Raw genomic sequence first — 20,402 nt, 5'->3', positions numbered from 1 at the left:
ATCCTTATCTATCTAATCATTGTCAGAGAATTGCTTGAAATGGTTTATTTTCCTGTTTCTGCACCGTTACCGTTGGTGCCTCCCAAAGACCTAGCCTTGATCCCCCTCCTATTTCACATCGACATGCTGTCACTCTGACATAATCCAAAATAGGCATTTGTTTTCACATGTACACGGCTGACACCCAACTCTACCTCATCTGCACCACCTCTTCTTGACTCCTCCACAGTTTCTAATTTCTCAGACTGCTTATCTGAAATTCAGTACAGGATGGACACAAACCCAACTAAGCATTGAAAAGACTGAAGATACTCTTTTCTGTTCCCAGTCCAAACTCCATTCCCTAGTTGTCCACTCCCTGCCTCTTCCAGGCAACAGTCTGAAGTTCTGTCAGAAACAGTCTGGTCAACAACCTTGGTATCACACCTGGGGCGAAATTCTCCGACCCCCCCCCCCCCCGCAGAGTCGGAGAATCGCCCGGGGCCGCCGTAAATCCCGCCCCCGCCGTGGCAGAAATTCTCCGCCACCCGGGAATTGGCGGGGGCGGGAAACACCACCCGCCGATCGGCGAGCCCCTTGCGGCGATTCTCCAGCCCGCAATGGGCCAATGTCCCGCCGCTGGGAAGCCTCTCCCGCCGCCGTGGTTTGAACCACCTCTGGTGGCGGCGGGAACGGCGGCGCGAGCGGGCCCCCGGAGTCCTGGGGGGGGAGCGGGGCGATCGGACCCCGGGGGGTGCCCCCACGGTGGCCAGGCCCGCAATCGGGGCCCACCGATCGGCGGGCGGGCCAGTGCTGTGGGGGCAGCTGACGCACCGGCACATGCACGAACCGGCAAAGGCCTTTCGGCCAGCCCCGGCGCCAGACGCCGGGCGTCAAAGGCCGCTGGAACCGGTTTGGGCGCCAGTCGATGTGGTGCCAACCGCTCCGGCACGGGCCTAGCCCCTCAATGTGAGGGCTTGGCCCCCAAAAGGTGCGTAGAATTCCGCACCTTTGGAGAGGCCTGACGCTGGAGTGGTTGGTGCCACTCCGCTATGTCGGGACCCCCCGCCCCGCCGGATAGGTGAGAATCCCACCCCTGATCACGAAATGATCTTTTGAGCTAACATTTCTTCCATCGCTATGACCCACCTATTTCCACATCCATAACATCACTTCAATTTGCCCCATCTCAACTCCTCTGCTGCTGAAACCTTCATTCATACCTTTGTTCCCTCCAGACTTAACTATTCCATTGCACTCCAGGCTAACTGTTCCACTTTCTCACCATGTGAGGTCATCCAAATCTATGCTGCCCATGTTTTAATTTACTCCCCTCCCTTCCGTGCTCACTTAACGGCATTGGCACACAGTCAAGCAATATCTGGATTTTAAAATCCTCATCTTTATTTTCAAATCCCTCCAGGGACTCCTATCACCCTATATCCTCCTCCTCCAGCTACACAACTCTCCCAATATATCTTTGCTCCTGTAATTCTGGCCTCTTGTGCATTCCCGCTCATAGGTGCACCACCATTGGTTGCCTCAGTTGCCTGAGCCCCGAGCTCTGAAATTCACTCCTGAAACCCCTCTTCCCCTCTACCTTGCTTCCCTCCTTTTAAGATGCATCTTATAACCTACCTCTTTGACCAGGTTTTTGGTCATCTGATCTGACCTTTGTGTGGTTCGGTGTCACCCTTTGCTTTATAATGCTGCTGTGAACCACCTTGTTTCATTACATTAAACGTGCTATATAAAGATAAGTTGTTGTTCGAAAGGAATGACAAAAAAAAGTTGAGTGGACCACTCCATGTGTTAAAACAGTGGAAAATACTGTGGTTGCTGGAAATCTGAAATGCTGGGAATATTCAACAGGCCAAACAGTATTTGTGGAGAGAAAAATAGAATAATGGGTGTTTTTTTCCTACACCTTGGTGTTGGATTTGGACGCGGGGGGGGTGAAATAGGGGGAGCTGTGTAGGATAATACATTCCAAGGGCTACCGAGGTAGGGTAGCTGACTCGTTCGATTAAGGCCCCATCTCGGCCAGCACTGTAGCACAGTGGTTAGCACAGTTGATTCACAGCTCCAGGGTCCCAGGTTCGATTCCTGGCTTGGGTCACTGTCTGTGCGGAGACTGCACGTTCTCCCTGTGTGTGCGTGGGTTTCCTCCAGGTGCTCCGGTTTCCTCACACAGTCCAAAGGTTAGGTGGATTGACCATGCTAATTGCCCTTAGAGTCCAAAATAGGTTCGGTGGGGTTACGGGTAAATGGTGGAGGTGTGGGTTTAAGTGGGGTGCTCTTTCCTAAGGGCCGGTGCAGACTCAATGGGCCAAATGGCCTCCTTCTGCTCTGTAAATTCAACGATTCTATGATCTATGATAGTGTCCATTTTTGTGCCCAGTGCCCTTATTTTACAGATGCCAGAGTGCCCCCCCCAATTGTGGTGGCCTTCTGGTGATAGGTTGCCAGGCCCAAAGGAGCCAGAGGCTCTAGGCCCAATTGACAGTGGATGAAAGGCTGCAGCCATTCCATGAATAGGCCTGCAAAGGGGTTTTCTCTCCATCTCGATATCTTCAGCTCTTTCAGTTTGTAACTATTGATCAGGCAGTTATGAATGTCCCCACATTGAGGTGCCTTCGTGCTTTCTACCTGCCTCGGCTAACTGTGGGGCTGCCGATGTTGAGCTGTGATCACTGCACACACAACCCCCAGCCCTGGGCAGACTTGCGAAACCTCTGTAGGCCAAATGTCGGGGTTCTGATCCCCACAGGAAATTTCAGCCTGTTGCCACAACTGGAAAAAGTTAGAGATTTGACAGCTTATTAGCAATACAGAGAGAGGAAATGGAAGGAGGGCAGCACAAACTAATATGGAAGCTTTGTGTTCAGGTGGATTATAAGAGTGAGTAAATGACAAAACGATTGATAGTCCAAGTCAATTATTTACTGGAATAATACTGATAAAGTAGAGAAAAAATGTTGAAATGTAAGGAGGTTGAAGGCTAGCAACAAGAGGAAGCTTATACCGGGTTCAATTCCAGCCTTGGGTGACTGTCTTTGTGGAATTTGCACATTCTCCACGTGTTTGGGTGGGTTTCCTCCGGATGCTCAGGTTTCCTCCCACAGTTCTAAGATGTGCAGGTTAGGTGGATTTGAAATGGTAAGTTGGTGCTTAGTGTCCAAAGGTTAGGTGGGGTTACAGGGACATGGTGGAGGAGTGGGCCTAGGTTGGTGGTGCTCTTTCAGAGGGTGAGTGCAGCCTCAGTGGGCCGAATGGCCTCCTTCTGCGCTATAGGGATTATATTCTATGCTTCCTCATACTCATGTACAACTGCAAGAGAGTTTCTCCCAGCAACCCCCCAACAGAGAGCAGCCCTCATCTCTTCAGGGCTTCATGGTGTCAAGAGAACTGTTGAGAGGAAAAAAATGTTTTGCGTAAAAAGGAAACCAAGATCTTTGGAGGTAAAGGAAAAATGGGAATTCCATTTAAAGATGAGATAGGAAAGCTAGTAATGTTTTTTTTTAAAATAATTTTTATTGGAATTTTTTGAAAAATATATATCAACAGAAAAATAATAGCAATAACAATAATAAACACCCCCCGGCACCCGTAACAACGCATATAACAAACCCCCCCACCCCCCCCAAACCCAATTAACAACAAAATAAATTAACAGTAAGCAAATTAACTTAAACACTATCCCCCTAAACCCTCCCCCTCTTTCCCCCCCTCCCCCGGGTTGCTGCTGCTGCTGACCTAGTACCTTATCGTTGAGCCAGAAAGTCGAGGAAAGGCTGCCACCTCCTAAAGAACCCTTGCACCGACCCCCTCAGGGCGAATTTGACCCTCTCCAGCTGAATGAATCCCACCATGTCATTAATCCAGGTCTTCATGCTCGGAGGTCTCGCATCTTTCCACTGCAGCAAGATCCTCCGCCGGGCTACTAGGGATGCAAAGGCCAAAACATCGGCCTCTTTCACCTCCTGCACTCCCGGCTCCACCCCAACCCCAAATATCGCGAGTCCCCAGCCTGGCTTGACCCTGGATCCCACCACCCTCGACACCGTCCTCGCCACCCCCCTCCAGAACTCCTCCAGTGCCGGGCATGCCTAGAACATATGGGCATGGTTCGCTGGACTCCCCGAACACCTGACACACCTGTCCCCTCCTCAATCTGCTCCCCCAGCTCCCACTTAGCCTTCAGCTCCTCTACCGACGCCTCCCCCACCTCCTGCATTACCTGGTAGATGTCAGACACCTTCCCATCCCTGACCCACACCCCCAAAAGCACCCTATCCCACAGGGGCAGCAAAGGGAACCCCTCCACCTGCCGCCTAGCAAACGCCTTGACCTGAAGATACCTGAACATATTCCCCGGGGGAGCTCAAACTTCTCCTCCAGTTCACCAAGGCAGCGAACCTCCCGTCAATGAACAGGTCTCCCAACTTCCTAATGCCCGCCCTGTGCCACCCCAGGAACCCGCCATCCATGTTCCCTGGTGGTTACCCCACATCGGGGCCTCCACCGAGCCCCCACTTCCCCCCTGTGTTGCCTCCACTGCCCCCAAATCTTGAGGGTAGCCGCCACCACCGGGCTCATAGTGTACCTCGTTGGAGGGAGCGGCAACGGCGCCGTTACCAGTGCCTTCAGGCTCGTGCCGCCACAGGACGCCATCTCCATCCATTTCCATGCTGCCCCTTCCCCATCCATTACCCACTTACGTACCATCGAGACGTTAGCCGCCCAATAGTACCCAGAGAGGTTGGGCAGCACCAGCCCCCCTCTATCCCTGCCCCGCTCCAAAAAGACCCTCCTTACCCTCGGAGCCCCGTGCGCCCAAACAAATCCCAGAATGCTGCTGTTCACCTTCCTAAAAAAGGCCCTCGGAATGAAAATGGGGAGGCACTGAAACAAAAACAAAAACCTCGGGAGCACCGTCATTTTAACGGACTGTACTCTACCCGCCAACGACAACGGCAGCATGTCCCACCTTTTAAATTCCTCCTCCATCTGCTCCACCAACCTCGTAAAATTGAGCTTGTGCAGAGTCCCCCAGCTCCTAGCCACCTGAGCCCCCAGGTACCTAAAACTCCTCACTGCCCTCTTTAGCGGGAGCCTACCAATCCCCTCCTCCTGATCTCCCGGGTGTACGACAAACAGCTCACTCTTGCCCAGGTTCAATTTATAGCACGAGAAACTCCCGAACTCAGCAAGAATCTGCATCACCTCCGGCATTCCCCCCACCAGGTCTGCTACATACAACAGCAAGTCGTCCGCATACAGCGACACTCGGTGCTCCTCCCCACCTCGCACCAAACCCCTCCACCTCCCCGACTCCCTGAGAGCCATGGCAAGAGGCTCTATTGCCAGCGCAAAAAGCAAGGGGGACAGGGGGCACCCCTGCCTCGTCCCACGGTGGAGCCAGAAGTACTCGGACCGCCTCCCATTTGCCGCTACACTCGCCATCGGGGCCTCGTACAGCAACCTCACCCATTTAATAAACTCCACCCCAAACCCGAACCTCTCCAACACCTCCCACAAGTACCCCCACTCAACCCTGTCAAAGGCATTCTCTGCATCCAATGCCACCACAATCTCCGCCTCTCCTTCTGCAGCCGGCATCATTATCGCATTTAGCAGCCTTCGCACGTTAGTGTTCAGCTGCCTCCCCTTCACAAAACCCGTCTGATCTTCATGTATCACCCCCGGCACCCAGTCCTCTATTCTAGTGGCCAAGATCTTCGCCAGCAACTTGGCGTCCACATTCAGCAGTGAAATTGGCCTGTATGATCCACACTGCAAGGGGTCCTTATCACGCTTCAGGATCAGGGAAATCAGCGCCCGAGACATCGTCGGAGGCAAAACACCCCCCTCCCATGCCTCGTTAACCCTAACCCTAACCAACAGGGGGCACAACAGGTCCACGTATTTCTTAGAAAATTCAACCGGGAACCCATCCAGTCCCGGCGCCTTCCCCGACTGCATGTGGCCAATCCCACTGACCAGCTCCTCCAACTCGATCGGCGCCCCCAGTCCCTCCACCTGTTCCTCCTGCACCCTTGGAAATCGCAGCCTGTCCAAAAAGCTCTCCATTCCCCCTCCCACCACCGGCACAGTTTCCTATAGAAGTCCCTAAAGACCTCATTGACCTCTGCCCCCTGCCGCACCACATTCCCACCCCTATCCTTCACTCCACCAATCTCCCTAGCCGCGTCCCGCTTACGAAGCTGATGCGCCAACATCCTGCTCGCCTCCTCTCGATACTCGTAGACCGCTCCCTGCGCCTTCCTCCACTGTGTCTCCGCCTTTCTGGTGGTCAATAAATCAAACTTGGCCTGCAGGCTACGCCGCACCCCCAACAATCCCTCCTCCGGGGCCTCCGCGTACCTCCTATCTACACTCAACAGCTCCCCCACCAGTCTCTCCCTCTCCCTCCCCTCTCCCCTCTCCATATGGGCTCGGATGGAGATCAGCTCCCCCCTAATCACTGCCTTCAGAGCCTCCCATACCATCCCCACCTGGACCTTCCCCAGTATCATTGACCTCGAGGTACCTCTCGATACATCCCCGGACCCTCCTGCACACCTCATCAGCCAACAACCCCACGTCCAGACGCCAAAGCGGGCGCTGATCCCGCACCTCCCCCATCTCCAGATCCACCCAATGCGGAGCATGGTCCGAAATCGCAATAGCCGAATACTCGGCCTCCTCCACCCTCGGGACCAGTCCCCTACTCAGAACAAAGAAATCAATGCGGGAATAAACCCTGTGCACATGGGCGAAAAAAGAGTACTCCCGAGCCCTCGGCCTCCCGAACCTCCAGGGATCCACTCCTCCCATCTGGTCCATAAACCCCCTCAACACCTTGGCCGCCGCCGGCCTCCTGCCTGTCCTTGAACTAGAACGATCCAGTAGGGGATCCAGCACCGTATTAAAGTCCCCCCCCCCCATGATCAAGCCCCCCACCTCCAGGCCAGGAATGCGGCCCAACATACTCCTCATGAAACCAGCATCATCCCAATTTGGGGCGTACACATTTACCAACACCACCCTCTCCCCCTGCAGCTTACCGCTCACCATCACATATCTGCCGCCACTATCAGCCACCACCTCAGACGCCTCAAACGCCACCCTCTTCCCCACCAGGATCGCCACCCCCCGGTTCTTCGAGTCGAGCCCTGAATGGAAAAGCTGCCCCACCCACCCTTCCTCAGACGGACCTGGTCCGCCACCTTCAGGTGGGTCTCCTGGAGCATGGCCACGTCCGCCTTCAGCCCCTTCAGATGCGAAAACACCCAGGCCCGCTTAACTGGCCCATTCAACCCCCTCACGTTCCACGTAATCAGCCGGATCAGGGGGCACCCCGCCCCCCTCCCCCGTCGACTAGCCATAGCCCATCGACTGCTCGCCCCTGGCCAGCACCCATTCGGCCTGTTTCCCACGGCGATAGAACCTCACCCCGACCCCCGGGCCCACACCAACTCCTCACTGGCCAATCCAGCAGCAACCCGGTATCCCCCCCCCCCCCAAGGCTAGGACCCCCTCCTAGCCATGATGCTCCCTCCATAGTACTCCCGTTAGCCAGCTGACTTCTGCTGACCCTGGCATTTCCCGCCCTAACTCCGACCCCTCCCGATATGAGGTCACCCCTCCTCCCCTGCATCAGCTCCTTGGCACCGCTTCAGCGCGGGAAAATGGATCTGATAGCCACGCCCCTTGCCTCCAGCTCCACCCCCCTCGTCCCGCAGCGCGGGAAACCAGAGAAAAGCCCGCGCTGCCCCACCCCACCAACGCAGCTCCCAAACCGCAGTCCCAACCCAACCACCAACTCCGCACAAACAAAAACACAGATCAACCACAAACCCCAATACCCCCCTTAAAATACAAAACCATAACCAACATCATCCGAAAGCGAGAGAAAAACCAGAAACAGACAGATTAACCAGCAACAGCATAAACAGTGATACAGAAATAATTTTTAAATAAAAACTCCCACAGCCCCCAATCTCTACTTCGAGTCCAGCTTTTCAGCCTGCACAAAGGCCCACGCCTCCTCCGGGGACTCAAAATAGTGATGCCGGTCCTTGTAGGTGACCCGCAGGCGGCAGCATGTTGAACTTCACCTGCTTTCCGTGGAGCACCGCCTTCGTCCGGTTGAACCCGGCCCTCCGCTTACCCACCTCCGCACTCCAGTCCTGGTAGGTACGCACTACCGAATTCTCCCACTTGCTACTCCTCACCTTCTTGGCCCATCGCAGAACACACTCCCGGTCACTGAACCGATGGAACCGCACCAGCACCGCCCGCGGTGGTTCATTCGCCTTAGGCCGCCTGGCCAGTACTCTGTGGGCCCCCTCCAGCTCCAGAGGCAGATAGAAGGATCCTGCCCCCACCAGCGAGTTCAGCATCACGGCCACATAGGCCGGCAGGTCTGACCCCTCCAGCCCCTCCTCGAGGCCCAGGATCCGCAGGTTCTTCCTCCGTGACCGAAGCTCCATCTCCTCGAACCGATCTTGCCACTTTTTATGAAGCGCCTCGTGTATCTCCACCTTCCCCACAAGGGCCGAAACCTCCTCCTCGCGCTCAGAGGCCTGCTGCTGCAACTCAAGTATCGCTGCACCCTGGATTGTCTGGGTCTCCAGCAGCTTACTAGTCGTTACCTTCGGGGATTCCAACAACTCCCCTTTCAGCTCCGTAAAATAGCGCAGAAGGGCCGCCTGCTGCTCCTCCGCCCACTGCCTCCACTCTTCAGGGGCTCCACCGGCCGCCATTTTGTCCACCTTCCCCCGCATTTCCAGGGGAGCTGCTGCCATTTTTCTCCTCGCCCCACTCCGAGTCCGCACCATAAATCCCGGGGGGTTTTGCTCGAGTCCCCTTTATCCACCGGGAATCGTCGGATCAGCGCCGTTTGGGGCCCTTAAAAGAGCCCACAAGTCCTATTAAAGCGGGAGCTGCCGAACGTGCGGCTTAGCTCCGCATAGCCGCAACCGGAAGTTGTAAAGCTAGTAATGTTAAGCAATGATTAAGAACTGAGTTTCAAGCCATTGAAATGAAGTACAATTGACATAGTTTTGACGGTCATGAGTAAACTTGTGTCTTTTGAAGAACCAGAATTCAGGTGATGAATCATCAACTTCAGCATTTATGAGAAGACGCTTTGAATCATAAATCCATGAATATAGTTGTTGTGGGAGGCACTGGAAATAAGGGGCAAAATTCTCCGACCCCCCCCCGTAGGGGGGGTCTCACAACGGGTGAGATGTAGTGTCTGGGGAGCAGAGTCTCCCCAAAAATACTCCACAAATAGATCTCATTAATACAGTGGAAGCTACCAGAATGCCTCAATGTGGAAGCTATCACCAATCTGTTTGAAATGAAGGCAATCTTTGCACAGTGAAGTAAAATGACAAAACCTGTGAGATCAATTGTCAGTCAAAATCCCATTTTGTTTCATATGTGACCACAAGAATAAATTGTGAAATAATTAGTGAAACTCCTGTACCATTCTGAATATTCTGTCACTTTTTTTGTGTAGAAGCCGGACCAAGAATATGATGTGGTATGGTGTGCTGGGCACCAAAGAGTTACTTCAGCGGACCTATAAGAACTTGGAACAAAAGGTGCAACTTGAGGTAATGCTTTGCATCTTCGACTGTGTTAAACCGGTCACAGCAAAACAAGAGCCTATTCATTCAAAACATGCATTGTTATTGAATCATCATTAAATCCCTTTAATTATGGAATGTACTTGTCCCTGATTGTTGTTACCAGAGTAAGTTCAACCTGAAGCATTCTCTTAACAATTAACTGTGTTGGGACTGTTTGAAGCTTTAGTGTGACAAAGTTTGTAGATTGTCACAACAGATATTTGTGTTCTCACATCTGGAACAGTTAGAATTGTCATATTGTCACTTTTATTCTGCTTCATTCTCAGGTCCTCTCCAGATATCAAGGGCCTATGCACCACTGACTCCCCACCCTGCCACATCCCACCATCGTACCTCCATTCCCCCCACCAAGTCAGCATTCAAACGATGAGAAGTTAGGCTCCTGTCCCTTAAAGAATTATATTGGATATCTGCAGATGGTACTGTCAATGTAGAATCTTACTGCCTTTAAAGATTTTCAGAGGTGGAGATCAAAACCAGGTGCTGCCCGGCTCTGCAATCTTACTGCCAACTGTTTCTGGGAGAACCTTCCAAATCAAGACGGTTGGCAGGACGAGTACCTGGCTCGCCCCAGTGGGATGGCAGCCCCATCAGGAGATAATTCCTGAAGATGGAGGGAAATGTTATAATTATTTGTGGCCACAGCCTTCAGGCCACCATTGTGGAGGAAGAGCCACTCCACAGGATGGCTGTGCCCTGTGGTATCTCTGTGGGTAAGGGGGATAAATAATGGGAGAACCACTGGCACTTGGCCCACACAGGGAACGTGTCTGCTGCTGGGAAGATTCTGGCAGCCTCCAAGATATGGCCCTAAGAGGCCAGTTGTGAGGCAGATCGCCGGTTCCATTGCTCATCCATCTCTGACGAAATCAGCTGGAGCCAACAACATGTTGGCGGTGCCGACCCATGCACCATGTTCACAGTCTCTTTCCACCAACAACATGTTGGCGGTGCCGACCCATGCACCATGTTCACAGTCTCTTTCCACCAACAACATGTTGGCGGTGCCGACCCATGCACCATGTTCACAGTCTCTTTCCACCACTTTGTTCCTGTGAAACGTTCGAAAGGCCTATTATGTATTGACAGTCAGGAAAAGACTGATTCATTAAACCTGCTCCACACCTTGATGGAGTATCAGGGTTAAACCCTTCTTTACCGACTCCAACCCCCACCCTTCTTTCCAAATACTCATCTTCAGGGACATAAAAGACACCATTGGTCTGAGCCAACATTCCTTTCTCTCTCTTCCTCTCTCTCCTGTTTGTGGGATCTTATTGTTGTGAATTTTGAAAAAAAAATAATTTTATTCAAGGCATTTTCATATAAACAAACAAAGCAGAAGAACAACCAAACAACATTATAAACAACCAACGCCCACTCCCCCCGCTCCCCTGATGCCATCCCTTTTAACATCCTGCCACCCCTTAAAGAAATCAATACGCGGCGTCCACCTCTGGTGAACCCATTCACTGCCCCCCCCCCCCCTCCCCCAAGGCGAATTTGACCTTCTCCAACCTCTGACCACCGAGTCCTGCCACCGAGCAAAATCCCTCTCCAGGCTACCAGGGAGATAAGGCCAAGACATCTCTCAACCCCTGGACTCCCAGATCTTCCGACCCCCGAATATCGTTACATCCGGACTTGGGACCACCTCCACCCCCTGCACCTCACATTACGGCCACAAACCCCTGCCAGAACCCCTTCAACCTTGGACACACCCAGAACATGTGGATGTGATTCGCGGGCCTCCCCACACACCGCCCATGCCTATCCTCTAACCCCTCAAAGAATCTACTCATCCTTGCTACTGTCATATGCGCCCTATGTAACACTTTGAACTGGATGAGGTATAATCTCGCACACAACGAGGCCTCTGCAAGGCCGCTGCCCACATCTTGGCCCCCACCACCCCTCTCAGCTCCTCCTCCCACTTACGGTTTATGTCTCCCACCAGGTCTCCCTCCCATTCCATCAGCTCCTTATAGACATTGGGCTTCTTCCCTTCCCTTCTCTCATCCCTCAACAGCACCTTGTCTTGCAACCCCAGGGCCAGCAGCCCAGGAAAGGATGGCACTCCCTCCTTATAAAGCCTCCATCCTGCAGGTACCGAAAGCTGTTCCCCCTGGGCAGCTCGTACTCTTCCACCAGGTCCTCCAACTTTGCAAATTTGCCCCCGAGGATCTCAAAGGTAGTAAAGTAGGACCTTAAACGTAGTAATCTCAGGATTGCTACCAGTGCCACGAGCTAGTCAGAGTAGGAATGTCAGGATAGATAGGGTGAATGCATGGCTCGAGAGATGGTGCAAGAAGGAGGGATTCAAATTCCTGGGGCATTGGAACCTGGGGGAGGTGGGACCAGTACAAACCGGACGGCCTGCACCTGGGCAGGACTGGAATCAATGTCTTAAGTGGGGTGTTTGCTCGTGCTGTTGGGGAGGGTTTAAACTAATGTGGCAGGGGGATGGGAACTGATGCAGGAAGTCGGAGGGAAGTAAAATGGGGACAGAAACAAAAGGCAGTAAGGGGGAAACTGTAAGGCAGAGAAGCGAGAGTCAAAAATCAAAAAGGGCGACAGTACAGGGTATGGTTACTGAGGAGAGCTCAGTGAATAGGCCCAGTAATACTAAAAGGAATAAAACGGGTAGTAAAAGCATAAATGGAAAACGAGCCAGCAGGTTTTTACATGAAGATATGGGTTTAATGATAAGGAAAATTAGGGGAAAAGGTAAAAAGAAAAATAGTTTAGGAGAGGTTACTGATAGGGGTGTTAAGATTCAAAATGGAGGTATAAAAGCCAACATAAGGGTACTTAACCCGAATGCTCGTATATTCGGAATAAGGTAACTGAGTTGATGGCGCAAATCAACGTGAACGACTATGATTTAGTGGCCATTACTGAAACAAGGTTAAAGGATGGTCACAACTGGGAGTTAAATATCCAAGGGTATCAAACTATGCGGAAGGACAGAGTGGATGGTAAGGGAGGTGGTGTAGCTCTGTTATTTAAGGATGACATCCGGGCAGTAATGAGTGATGACAACGGTGCTATGGAGGATAAGGTTGAATCCATTTGGGTGGAAATCAGGAATAGTAAGGCGAAAAAGTCACTCATAGGAGTAGTCTATAGGCCACCAAATAGTAACATTATGATGGGGTGGACAAGAAACAAAGAAATAACTGATGCATGTAGAAATGGTACAGGGAGATCATGGGGGATTTTAATCTACATGTCGATTGGTTTAACCAGGTCGGTCAAGGCAATCTTGAGGAGGAGTTTATAGAATGTATTCACGATAGTTTCCTAGAACAGTATGTAATGGAAACTATGAGGGAATAAACGATCCTAGATCTGGTCCTGTGTAATGAGACAGGATTTATTAATGATCTCCTAGTTAGGGATCCTCTCGGAAGGAGCGATCACAATATGGTGGAATTTAATATACAGATGGAGGGTGAGAAGGTAAAATCAAGCACTCGTGTTTTGTGCTTAAACGAAGGAGATTACATTGGATGAGAGTTGGCTAAGGTAGACTGGGAGCAAAGACTTTAGGGCCAGGGATGGCCTACTCCTGCTCCTAGTTCTTAGGTTCTATGAACAGATCGCCAAGCCACTCAATCCCTGCCTGCCACCAAACCCCAAAACCTCGCACCCAAACCCACCCCACCGTGCAAACCAATGGTTGTTGCAGTTCGGTGCTCACACTGAGGCACCCTCCAGTAACGTCTTATCTAACACAAAAAATTCAATCTTGGAGTACACCTGGTGCACTTGGGAGAAGTATGAAATCTCCTTCACCCTTGGCCTCCAAAATCTCCATAGGCCCACACCCCCCTCCCCCTGCCATATGCTCCATATACCCCTTCAGTTCATAGAATTTACAGTGCAGAAGGAGGCCATTCGGCCCATCGAGTCTGCACCAGCCTTTGGAAAGAGCAGCCTACCCATGCCCACACCTCCGCCCTATCCCCGTAACCCAGGTATCCACCTTTTTGGACACATGGCCAATCCACCTGACCTGCACATCTTTGCACTGTGGGAAGAAACCGCCCAGTTCCCTTGTCACTGCCGACACCATCGCCAACATAGGAGACGAGCGGTCCAAGCTCGGTTCTGTAACCAAAATGAAATCCCGCCCCCCCATCATCAATCAAAGCGTGTTCAGGTCAGGAATCTTCCCCAACACCTGCCTCATAAAATCTACGCCATCCCAGTTTGGGGCATCGACATTTGCCGGAACCACCGACATCCCCTCCAACTTCCCACTAGCCATCACATATCTCTCCCTGAGATCAGCCACAATACTCCCCCACCTCGAACGCTACCCACTTATTAACCAACACCGCCAGCCCGTCGTCTTCATATCCAGCCCCGAATGAAACACCTGCCCTACCCATCCCTTTCTCAGCCTCGTCTGGTCTCCTATCTTTAGGTGAGTCTCCTGCAAAAAGGCCCTGTCCACCTTCAGACTCCTCGGGTGCGTGAACACACGACACTGTTTGTCTGGCCTATTCAGCCCCCTCACATTCCACGTGACCAGCCTGGTTTTGGGGGGGGGGGGGGGGGGGGGGGGGGCGCTCCCCGCCCCTTTCCCCTGCCGATCAGCCATACCCCTTTATGAGCGAGCCCCCAGTCCGCTCAATTACTGTGTAAAAATTGGCGACGTTTTAAGTCAGAGATTGTGTGGAATGTGATTTAAGATGTTTCTGTGAGGCGTGAGAAGATGCAATGTAAATGAAACCTTATTCTGACAAGTTCAAGCTTTATGCCAGCCACAATAATTTCTTCCCAAGAGGTTAATCAGACATATCTAATTGTTTCATGTGCATTCATCCTCCCTCATCAGTTTTATCTTCATTGACCTGCTGGCTGATATCTTTGAGGCTTTAAAAAAAAAATTAACCCAGGACATGGTCAACATTGATACGGTTGAATTTATTGCGCATTCCGAGTTCCTGGGTTACAGTTAAGTGATTTTGAAATGATCATTCTTCACGTATGAGTCAAGAGGCAGATTGATGGCGGGCACTTTGACCATAGAAAATTGCTCGAGTGAACCTTCCTGTTCTCGTCCAGCGTCCCCACAGATATACTTGGATGGGATTCGGGAATTAAAATGCTACTCAATTTTTCATCCTTCCTGCCCCTGGCTTCTTAGAGTAATGGCTACAAACATCACAGCTGCTGTCTTAGACCAGACCAGGAATTTGAACCTGCCTTCTGAAAGGAGTTAGTTAGTCAGAGTACCTCCTGATACCCTCCGTCTTGGAATATGAAATGAATGACGTGAATAAAATCTTCTGCTGTACCTGGGACAATGTTTTATTGACACAGCTCTCTTCAAATTATGTAGGGCTAAGCTTTTTTATTAGGAGTCCAGATCCGAAATGCGGATCGGGTACCCACAGCAGGAACCAGAGGTCCGCCCATAGAGTCCTGTTCAATTAAGGATAGCTCTCCATTCTGGAGGGCCAATAGGAAGCCATCCAGGAGTCCTAGACCCCACTCTCTGGGGGTGGGAGCTGCTGAAGAAGGTAGAATGGTGTAAAGGTGCCTCCATTTCCAGTCACTAATTGCAGACCAGGTAGGTAAGAAATCCGGAAAGGTCAAGGCTTTGAATTCAGAGGAAAGTCCCTTCCCACTGCAGAGGGTACTGCCATAGTTGCAGCTAACCTTTGAGGTGGAGGATTCTAAATAGATTTCAGCCTCTGACTGCCTGCCCTGTCCCTGGGAAATGGCCATGGTTTCATGCATGGCCTTCTGGCAGCAATGAGCACTCTGGCTGGATGGGAAATCCATTTGGCATTGGGAAAGTACTCGTAATTTAGTCCTGAAGGGGTTGAATTGGTTATCTGTCCACAGCCAGGTGGACAATCACTCCCACCACTAATCCAACTCCCCCACAATGCAGTTTAGATAGGTAATATGTCATGGCCCCATCCCCATCTACCCGCACCTACCCTACCCTCTCCTGTAGACAACATAACCAAGATACCAGCAAGTCAGGTGAACAGAAAAAGTGCATGGATGTAAGGTATTTTATGCAGTATAGGTATAAATATCATTGATGGGATGATGCTATCTCAAGCAAAATGTCCAAGCATGCAAGTGGCCCAAATAGATAAAAGACAAAGGGCAAAGAACAGTCCAGCATAGGAACAGGCCTTTCGGCACTTCAAGCCTGTGCTGCTCATGATGCCTGTCTAAACTAAAACCTTCACTTCCGGAGTCTGTTTCCATCCTATTCATGTATTTGTAAAGATGCTCTTAAATGTTGCGATCATATCTGCTTCCACCACCTCCTCCGGAAGCATGTTCCAGGCACTCACACCCCCCCCCCCCCCCCCCCCCCCCCCCCGCCCCTGTGCTTCGCACATCTCCTCTGAAATGGAATGATAAATTATAAAGAACTGTATGACTACATCTAGAATTTATTAGTTATTTAATATAACTGGGCTAGTGGCAGATTCAATGTACAGAAACATAGAGCTTCACAGTTTAGTCAATAAATCTGTGCCAGTGGTGCTCTTTGGACAACTCCACCTAGTCTCATAATGTTCTTGTGTGCTCCCTTTACACTTTACTGTTCTTATTTTTCAAGTAGCTGTCTTAATCCTCTTTTAAAATAATCTAGCGGTTGCCCTTCAGCTACATTTTGCTGAAGAGAATTCCACATTCTAATCTTCCTATTTATTTTTCTCACTTTCCCATTAATCCTGTGGTTAGTTTTGATTTGTGCCCTCTTACTGACTAGTGGACATAATCTGGGAGCAATGAATTTTAAGTAGGAGTATGTGTGAAAAGTAACATTGGAGCAGTGAACTGATTGGGAAATATATTCAATATCTGTGAAATAGTCAGCACAGTGTGGAGCTACCCAAAAGTGGTGGTAAGGCATTAGCAGAGATGAAGAGGTTGAATGGCTGCAGTATAGAGTATTACATTAAGATGACATACAATAGAGTGTATAATCCCTGTCACTTATTCATGGGAAGGGTATTGTTATCCTCAAGAAGAACCAAGTTTTATGCTTTTTTTAATGAAAATGAGCAATTTTGTTGTGGTCTACTTGAAGTTTGCAAGGTTATAAAGGATATTGAGAAATGAGACTGAAACAGCTGATTCAATTAGGTGAAGGGTTCAGTTAGCTGTGGAGATGGAGCAAGAACCAAGGTTGGGTTGAGGTTTTTCACAATAATCTGAGATGTGTGGAATGTGTGTGAAATACCAGGATTAAGAGTTGGGGTGAGAAAATGGGGAGATTGTGTTTTAATCTGAAAAGGCTTTGTTGAGACATTACCAACTAACATAGGAACAGGAGTGGGCCATTCAACCCCTTGGGCCTGTTCCGACATTCAATGAGTTCATGGCTGACCTGTGGGCTAAAAGCTTCACAATTTACAGGTTTAGTTTGGACTGGAGTCTTGTGAATGGAAGTAAGTGGTATATCCCAGGCTCTGGTAGCACCCCACCTCTGTCAGAAGGTTGTGGATTCACACGAGTATATGAATTTGGAGTAGGCCATTCAGCCCTTTGAGCCTTCTCAGCCTTTCAGTAAGATCTGTTTGTAACCCAAACTCCACATTCCACCTATCCCTGATGACCTTTGACTCTCTTGTTACTCAAGACTCTCTCCACTCTGCCTTAAAAATATCCACTGACCCCCCCCACCTCCACCGCTCTGTGGGGAAGAATGTTACAAAGAAGGAGGCCATTCGGCCCATCGAGTCAGCACCGGCCCGTGGAAAGAGCACCCCACTTAAGCCCATTGCTCCACCCTATCTCCGTAACCCAGTAACCCCACCTAACCTTTTGTTTGGACACTAAGGGCAATTTTGCATGGCCAATCCACGTAACCTGCACATCTTTGGACTGTGGGAGGAAACCAGAGCACTCGGAGGAAACCCACGCAGACACTGGGAGAACGGGCAGAGTCCACACAGACAGTGACCCAAGCCAGGAATCGAACCTGGGACCCTGGAGCTGTGAAGCACAGTGCTAACCACTGTACTACTGCGCTGAACTTTGTGCGAAGAAATTTCTTCTCATCTCGATCTTAATGGAGACCTCTTATTTTTAAACTGTGTCCCGATTCTACTCTCTCCCAGAAGGAAACATATATTCAGCATCCAATTTTCTCCCTGAATGAGCAAATTTCAGTAAGATTGGAGGAACAGCTGCAAGAAGAATCTTCCATTGGAAATAACCTCTTTGAATAGGATTTTGAAAACTGGTTCCGGGGGTCGCACAGAGGAGCTTTGTGGGTCACATCCGCCTACAAGACGTACTTTGGACAAAGCTGCATTAAACTGAGAGCCTGATGGGTGTGGAAGATTCCACGGAACTGTTTTAACGAAAAGCAGTGAGTTACCATGGCCTGACCCTCATCCAATATTGTGAAAACCAATTCTCTGGTCATGTATCCTATTGCTAAATGCGGGGCTTTGCTTCACAAATTAGATGCTGCATTCCAACGCTACAAGTTATAAATTCATTGTAAAGCTCACTTGAGGTTGTGACAGGTGCTGTAAAATTGCAAATCATTCTTCCGAGTGTCTACATCTGCATGGATCTGTGTTGAAGAATAATCCTATTTCCTCTAGAAGGTAAATAGTGAAGATCGACACTGAATGTAAAGGAATGGTCAGAGAGTGGTGAGATTACTGCTCTAAAAATCCAGACTAATGCTCTGAAGCTTGAGTTTCTGTTATTTTGGGATTATCTTTGGATTTTTTGGCTTCTCACTCTAAAAGAAATCTTGCTGGAGACAAGACACAGACTAAGACAAAGCTGGAGCTACTCTCCTGAGAGGCTTCACACGCACCTCCTCTCAGTGAGTGATATCGCTACTACACAGCTCCTTATACATGTGCTCAGTTGCTAACATTAGAGTTAACCCTTTACTTGACATTGTTCAGATCCTAGCATGGCATTTGGGGAGATTTTTATTCCAGATTTATTAATTCATTTAACATAAAGCTAGTCTCCTAACTGTAATAGCCCATTGCTTCACTAATAATCTTTATTAGTGTCACAAGTATGCTTACAACACAGCAATGACGTTACTGTGAAAATTCCCTAGCCACCACAGTCCGGCTCCTGTTCGGGTACACTGAGGGAGAATTCAGAAAGCTCACTTCTCTTAACAGCACGTCTTTCGGGACATGTGGGAGGAAACCAGAACACCCGGAGGAAACACACGGATACACGTGGAGAACATGCAGACTCCGCACAGACAGTGACCCAAGCAGGGAATTGAACCCAGGTCAATGCTAACCACTGTGCTACTGTGTCCCTCAGGGAAGGAAATATGCTTTCCTGATCAAGTCTGGCCAACATTGTGGTTAATTTTTAACTGCCTCCTGAAATGGCCCAATAAGTTGCATCAACCAAAAAGTTAAGTCTGAGGGACCACCCAGCATTGAGCTAGGCAAACAGCAAAAGCACATCCTACTGAGTTAATCCTGAAAAGCCCTCCTTACTAAAATCAGGGGCTTTTCTCACTGAATCATAGCTTACAGACAATGTCCGAGACACCCCCATTATTGGCTATGTCCTATGCCACCAGTAGCCCGTCTTGGGAGTCCTCCACGTCGATTCTGGCCCCCACGGAGGCTTATGACATCAGATCAATCATGGGCAAGGTGGCGTCCTGATGATTACAACCTACCGTCTTCCCTTAAATTTTTCCTCCATGTTAAATAGCAATTGGAAGAAACACTTGAGGACTACAGGTGGGAGACTTCCATATCCATCAACAAGTGACTCAGTCACACTGCTACTATCAAGCTGGCCAGGTCCTGCCAGACAAAGCTGCAGCAAGTGGTGAAAGAACCAACAAGAGGGGAAATCCTACTTGACCTCATTCTCATCAGTGTGTTACAGATGCATCTGTCCATGGCAGTATTGATAGGAGTGACGACCAAGCAATCTTTGTGGAGACAAAATCGCATCTTCACACCAAGGATACCTACCACTGTGCTAAATGGAATAGACTTTGAACAGATCTAGGAACTCGAGACTGGACAACATGAGGCACTCTGGGCCATCAGCAGCAGAAGAATTGTATTTAACCACAGTCTGTAGCCTAATGGCCAGGCGCATTCCCCACTCTACCAGGGGATCAATCCGGATTCAATAAGATGTATCGGAGAACATGCCAGGAGTTGGACCAGACATATCTCAACCTGATGAAGCTACAACAGTGGACCACTTACAAATCAAACAGCAGAAGTAACAAGTGATAGACTACACAAACCCACAACCAAAGAATCAAAGCTCTGGAATTCTGCCACAACAAAGGGTAGTGGTGGACAAGTAAACAACTAACTGGAGGAGGATGGTCCACAAATATCTTCAACCTCCCAATGATGAGAAAATCCAGCACATCAGTGCAAAAGAAAAGGCTGAAGCATTGGCAACCATTTTCTGCCAGATGTGCCAAGTGGATGATCCACCTTGGCATCTTCCTGAGGCTCCCAGCATCATAGATGCCAGTCTTCAGCCAATTTGATTTGCTTCCATGGTCAGAATTCTCACTTGCCTCCACCGGTAGGTTCAATGGTAAGTGGAGGGCTCAAAAATCGGTTTCACTCAGGCATTAATTTCCTGTGGGATCTTCCGCTAGTGCCCACCATGGCAGGTCGGGAAATCCACTAGTGGCTGGCGTGAAATATATTTTCACCCCACTAATAGGGTGCAGGTGAAGGCTCAACATGAATCTTCCCCAGACTGATTCTCTATGAAGCCAGAAGG

At 50.1% G+C, this 20,402-nt stretch overlaps 1 protein-coding gene across 4 annotated transcripts in view; it reads left to right on the top strand.

Moving 5' to 3' along the window:
* The window catches only part of dgkh (diacylglycerol kinase, eta), a 656,851-nt gene that overhangs the window by 525,101 nt on the left and 111,348 nt on the right, over positions 1 to 20,402 (top strand). For all 4 annotated transcript variants that reach the window (XM_038802770.1, XM_038802769.1, XM_038802768.1 and 1 more), the window contains one exon: positions 9,515 to 9,611. In XM_038802770.1, the coding sequence (XP_038658698.1) occupies positions 9,515 to 9,611 (97 nt within the window). The remainder of the gene's footprint in view (positions 1 to 9,514; positions 9,612 to 20,402) is intronic.

Source organism: Scyliorhinus canicula, chromosome 7, assembly GCF_902713615.1.
Source record: "Scyliorhinus canicula chromosome 7, sScyCan1.1, whole genome shotgun sequence".
NCBI lineage: Eukaryota > Metazoa > Chordata > Chondrichthyes > Carcharhiniformes > Scyliorhinidae > Scyliorhinus > Scyliorhinus canicula.
Note: the sequence above shows the minus strand (reverse complement) of the source record. Positions and strands in the feature narration are given on the sequence as shown.